Source organism: Gavialis gangeticus, unplaced genomic scaffold, assembly GCF_001723915.1.
Source record: "Gavialis gangeticus isolate Ggan-Ray unplaced genomic scaffold, GavGan_comp1, whole genome shotgun sequence".
In the NCBI taxonomy this organism is placed as follows: Eukaryota; Metazoa; Chordata; order Crocodylia; family Gavialidae; genus Gavialis; species Gavialis gangeticus.
In genome coordinates, this window is record NW_017728996.1 from 27,748,800 (window position 1) to 27,754,518 (window position 5,719).

Below are 5,719 nucleotides of genomic sequence, written 5' to 3' on the forward strand. Positions count from 1 at the left end.
TGGTTACAGTTGCGTTGCTTCTTGTGGTCGTATTGGTTTCTGTTGGTATGCTCGTGCTTGCGCTTGGTTCAGTTTCGTTTTCATGCTTGTGGTTACTCTGTACGTCCTCCAGGAGGCGTTGGGTTACATACGGCGGTGGTGACATAGCTGTGATGGGTGGCACTGTTGCAGGAGGTGGGCTCCAGGTGGGCAGAACCATAAGTGGCGCTATGTCGGGAGGCGGGCCCCGAGTGGGTGGAGCTGGCCGTGACATCAGCGCGGCTTTTGGTGCGCTCTCTTCTCTGCCAGCGCCATCTTGCAATGGCGGCACAGCCAAATTTTCAGCTGCAGCTTGGGCAGCAGTCTCGAGCTGCACTCCCATATCTGAGATTTCTCTCAGAAGCACTGCGTATTCGCGGAAAAAGACGTTTATCATTTTGCCCTTCTTCCATTTCTGCCCCGTCCACTTAACCTTTCTCCTGTCACGTTCGAGATTTTCTCGGAGCTGGGTTAGCAGCTCATGCCCCTTGATCCCGGCACGAGGCTCAGACAGTTGAACTTGTCCAGAGAGGTATCCTCGCCTCCCTCCTTCATATATCTCATGCACCGGGCAAATTCCTGGGCTGGGCTGGAGTTCGCCGCACCCGAAGGTTTCACGCGGGCCAGGGATACAGACCTGGTCTCCTCCCTTGGGCAATAGATGGCCCAGGGGTCCCGCATAACGCAACCCAGGGATCCAGGGTCTAGACAGAAGGCCCATTCCTTCCCCCTGTTACCGCGGAGGGACAGGTACCCATTGATCATCTTCGCGGCCGGATCTGCGGCCTGATGATATATGATATGGGCCCACAAGTCGTCTGGGTCGCTAGTCGGACAACTTCCACTGCGCCATGGGCAGTGATGAATCAGCTCAGACTCCAAGCCTCCCATTAATCCCGTTTGTGATGCCATGTCAGGGAACAGCGGCCCCAAGGTCACAGTGGGCCGAGGGTTTCGGTACGGAACAGGAGGGATTAGCGGCAAGGAGTCTGAGCGGTACGGGACTCATTCGGTTTCAAGTAAAGTAGAATTTATTTACTTACGCTACAAGATAATGAAGCGTAGGCAGACGAGCCTGCCTGTTCAGTTACAGTATAAGGTTAACGAACAACAAAAGGAGTCTGTTGGTCCACGGGGTTCCCGAGCTGAGCCCTTGCTATCTAGCCCGGAGGCTAGGGGCGGCTGCCCAACTCGACAGTTCCAGGACTGGTCAACAGCTCATGAATTGGGAAAACGAACAACAGAACTGTAACACACAAAAACGGCGTGACGCCAGTCCAACATGGACAAAACGGGTAGTCGATGACGATGCCAAGATTGATGCCGGAGCAAGGCTGGTGGTCAATGCTGGTCGGGTTGATCAAGATCGTGGTCGGTAGCCAGGCCAGAAAAGGTTCAGTAGTCGGAGGGTCATTACAAAATGAGTTGAAACGATTTGCGAAGCCACAACAATGAGGAGACCAGTGGGCCTAAAGGCCCTCCTGAGGAGCAGTCCCTGTCGAGACAGCCTCTGCTCTCAGGATGGATCGCTCTCCCCATGAGACAGTCTCTGCCAAGGCAGTCTCCGCTCCCAGGTCGAGTGTGGTCTCTCCCCTTGGCGGGGGCTCACAAGCCTTTTAAGACTACCCTTCAGCCAATCAGGTAGCTTTGCTGAGAGAAGTTTCTGGTCTAATTACGTCACATAGTTGGCAAGACTGAGCATGCGCGTTGTTGCAAACTAGGTCAACTTTGATTGACAAGCCCTAAGGTCATACGGGGGGCACATGCTGGGCATGCTGTGGAAATTTCCACTGTCTCAGGCTTGTCTGCACAAATTCAGATTTAACCCTGTGTTATCAGCATACACTCAAAATTTGGTCCGGACAAGTGTGATATTGCAATTCTGCAAAAGTCTATGATCCTTGAGGGCTTTAACATAGTAAGCATCTTTACACGTGCTCCAGGGTGGGGGACGGAGAGGAAAGAGACTCTCAGGAGCTGCTCTGATTAAAGCATCAGCAGCATCTCCGGTATTCAGCGTCCCATGCTTCAAAATGGGGGGGGGAGTTTTAACTAAAGCTCATTTAATGACCTTTAGTTAAAGTACCCCTGCTGCCATTCTGAAATACAAGGTTGCTGAATACACATAACACCAAGGCTGCTGGAGTATGCCAATTACTATGCATCAGCACAGGCACGTGTATAGGTGCCCATTCAGTCTACTTAACCCTGGTTAGTTAAAGATGAATGGCAAAGTATTTTTCTCCTCCTGTCTTTTACTAACCCATTATCATGCATATATAACCAACACAGACTTTATTTTTGGTGGGGAGGGAACACATCAGGAATTGCAAGTTTTGATCAGACAGTTTAGCTAGAGAATTCTTTGAAGAGTAGGAGGAGGACAGGGAGACAGAGTATGAGACTCAGTTTGGCCTCCTCCCTGTTTGATGGATACTAAAGCTGTAGCTCACAAAAGCAAGGTAATCAAGACCTGATATTTCTGATTTAGAAAATAAGCTAAACAATTATGCATACATTTAGAACTGCACAATTCAGGACACATTTTTGGGCTTTGTTGTTTTGCTTACAAGAGCAAGGTTACCCATCATTTTTTAAAATCTTGATCTCTAGGATCAGATACGGGGGTTCTGCTGCCTTATACAAACTGGCAAAAACCAACAGTCTCTCTCTCACAGATGCACACAAAATGTTTAGTATCCTAATGCTTTGCTGTTCAAACTGATCTATTTTTATACCTATCTGGTATTATTGGTCAAGGCATAGGTCAGGATCACTAGAAATTCGAATATGCACAAAGTGTACTATGTCCTATGTCAGGTACTACTCACAAACGTCTACTCCTGATTCAACAAAGCATGAAAAGCTTGATCCAAAGTCTACTGAGATCAATACGGATCATTCCATTGACACAAAGAAGTTTGGATCATGCAGTGAAGCATATCAAGTAGTCAAAACACAAAATATATTAAAAACATGACCATCATATCTTGACTTCCAGGAACTTCCACTGGAGAAATAGGAGGACTTTATACCCTAAGTACAGAAATAATTATGTACTTTGTGTGTTGGGATCAGAGTGAGGAAAAATTTATGTACATTATTGTATCAATAAGAATGTCAGGCATGGGTCCCAAAAGAGGAAATCAAGAGATACTTTGGAGGATACACTCAAATGAAGCACATATTAATAAACATGGGGTTTTTCTGAATAAAAATGGGGCTTCTAACCTTAGATAACTAATGGTTCAATCCTGCAAAATGCTACAGTGCCTCTAAGACTCTAAGATCCAGATTGTTCACTTTGGTATCTAAATCCCACTGAAATCAATAGGAATTTGATGCTTTAAAAATCTGAGCCACTGCCTCTTCAAATCCTTTGATATCAGTGGAATCTAATACACTCAACATATACTAGGATCAAGCCCTATTCTTCCATAAAACTGTTCTGGCAGTCAGCATGCGCTAATTTTACCCATGAATCCTTCTGAGGCAAAGCTGCAATTGACACCAAACAGAAAAAAATACCCATAGTTGGCAAATGCAGAGTGGATTTATTAATAAAGCTGGGCAATGTCTTTGGCCATTTTTTGTGAAAAATGTAAATTCAGAAACATTGTAATATGTTATAAATTTATTTCAATTTTACAAAATGGCTATTTTCTATTAAAAAAAGGAGAAAGAAACCGGAAGAAAGTTGAAGGAAAACATTTCAGTTTTCCAAATCTGATACAAATGGTTGCTTCAGGTCAAAAAAAGATTTGGTGTGACCTAAAACAAACTTTTAAACTTTAATTTTACCAGAGTAATAATAATAATTGGAGACCAGCCATTCCAGTGAGACATGCGAGAGTACAAAAAGTATCCATTATCAGTATAATTCCATGTATTAGCATCATATTTAATTTATCACTAATTTACAATAAAATTTAGAACGTGGCTCTATGACATCAAAAAGCAAAATGCTCTGGCAAAAACTTGGGATATTAAACAAAAAAAGTCTAGCTCAGAAAAAGAATTTAAAAATGAACCAGGATTGGGCTTTTTAATGTGATCTGTACTATAAGGAAATAGCAGGTTATTGTAGCTACATACTTTTTTTGTTTGTGTATTTAAATCACGAACTTCAAACACAATACGTGCAAAAAGTGAAAAACATGATTGTATTCTAAATAAATCAATGTATTATAGGTCCAGAATGTAAACACACACAAGCAACTTTATGCACAACATTTTCTGTCCATGTCAGCACTTAACAGTACTCAAACTTAAGTACAAGTTTATTATGCAAAATAATAGTCTCATTGAGTGGAGCAACACAGAAAAGTGTTACTCCAGTGAGTAAGCCTTAAACATCAATGGAATTATTTATATCAGCAAAAAGAGCAGGATTTGCCTTGTATTATTATTATTTTGGGGCCTTCAGTCTTTACTCGGGCCAAAGTCTTACTAAGTTTCCTCACGTTTTGATGCAACGCTTTGCTTAGCAGGCAGAAGAATCAGGCCCTAAGGTCTCAGTGCTGGAAACAGTTATGCACTTAAGTAGAACCTCTACCGAGAAAATAAAATCCATTCAAGAGTGAGAAATGTAATGCAGTTTTGCCAAAAGGCTTTGGGATCTGGCACTACAGTATCAGAGTACAATAGCGGGTACAGTACCTTTTGTTTGCACTGGCACTACTTATGGACATTAAACCCTTCCAAATTGTAATTTTTTTTTGGATGCATTTGAAAAGCTCTATCTTATACTACTGTACATGCAACTAACCTCAAAGTCTTCGGCAGTGGCTTAATTAAACCAAGGACTGCAAAAGGGATCATTTCAGTCGATAGCCTCCTCTTTTGGAACAAGGTTGGAATCCTTCCAAATCCCTGCTCAGAGCTGTGCGGTTATTTAGTCTGCACCCAAGTCATTTAAACAAGTTTAACTGCGCCCTGTCAGAACACAGCCTGTTTTTCATGGGGCTCTCTGCCTCTGTCTTGGGAAATATCCTGCTTTGTAACAACACAATCGCTGCACTGGCAGGGCTGGACCGAATAGGTCTTTGCACTGTTTTAATTTTTGTGCGTCTGGGACAGAAATGAGATTTGTTCCATGACCGAGTGAATTACTTTCCCCCTCCAAGGAAAAGTGAATCGAAGTGAGACACACCTTACGAAACACACCGCCGCCGTCCACCAAAACGGCCAAGCGAAGCCGGCTGCGTGAGAAGGTGGTGGCCCGCTGGGTCGGCCTCTACTTGGTGAGAGAGAGGCGAGGGTTTGGGGGGAACCGGGCAATACCTTCTCCTGGCCCAAGGGCGCGGCTGGGACGAAGGCCAGGCAGTCTTCATCGCCTGTCGGCATAAGCGAGTGTCGTCGCTCACTCGCTAGCCCCCTGCGATCACTCCCCACCTTTATGCATACAGGTGTTTGAAGAAAGCATGGCATGGAGGCCCGCGAGCAGAAAGCGCCCTGCTCCTCCCTGCAGGTAACCTTGAGCTCCTGACCCCGCCTGGCGGGGGCTGGCGAGCCCCTGGGCGGCGCCTGCCCGCGGGAGACCTTGGCCCCGCTGCTCCGCGCCCACCCCCCGCCGCCGCCCGGCTCCTACCGGCACCATGGAGTAGGTCAGCATCATGAGCATCTCGTCGCTCTCGGCCCGCACGTGGCCGCCGCGCTGGCTCCGCTTGCTCCTGCCGGCGGCCGGCGGGGCTGCGCCCAG

The 5,719-nt window shown here is 45.9% G+C and overlaps 1 protein-coding gene across 2 annotated transcripts in view; it reads right to left on the reverse strand.

Moving 5' to 3' along the window:
* Positions 1-5,713, reverse strand: part of GLDN (gliomedin) — a 68,356-nt gene extending 62,643 nt beyond the window's left edge. The window contains exon 1 of one of the 2 annotated variants that reach the window (XM_019504213.1): positions 5,609-5,713. In XM_019504213.1, coding sequence (XP_019359758.1) covers positions 5,609-5,641 — 33 coding nt within the window. In that variant the 5' untranslated portion in view covers positions 5,642-5,713. Of the gene's footprint in view, positions 1-4,786; positions 5,287-5,608 lie in introns of those variants that run through there. The other variant, XM_019504214.1, reaches the window with a different exon arrangement.
* Positions 5,714-5,719: the final 6 nt, after the last annotated feature.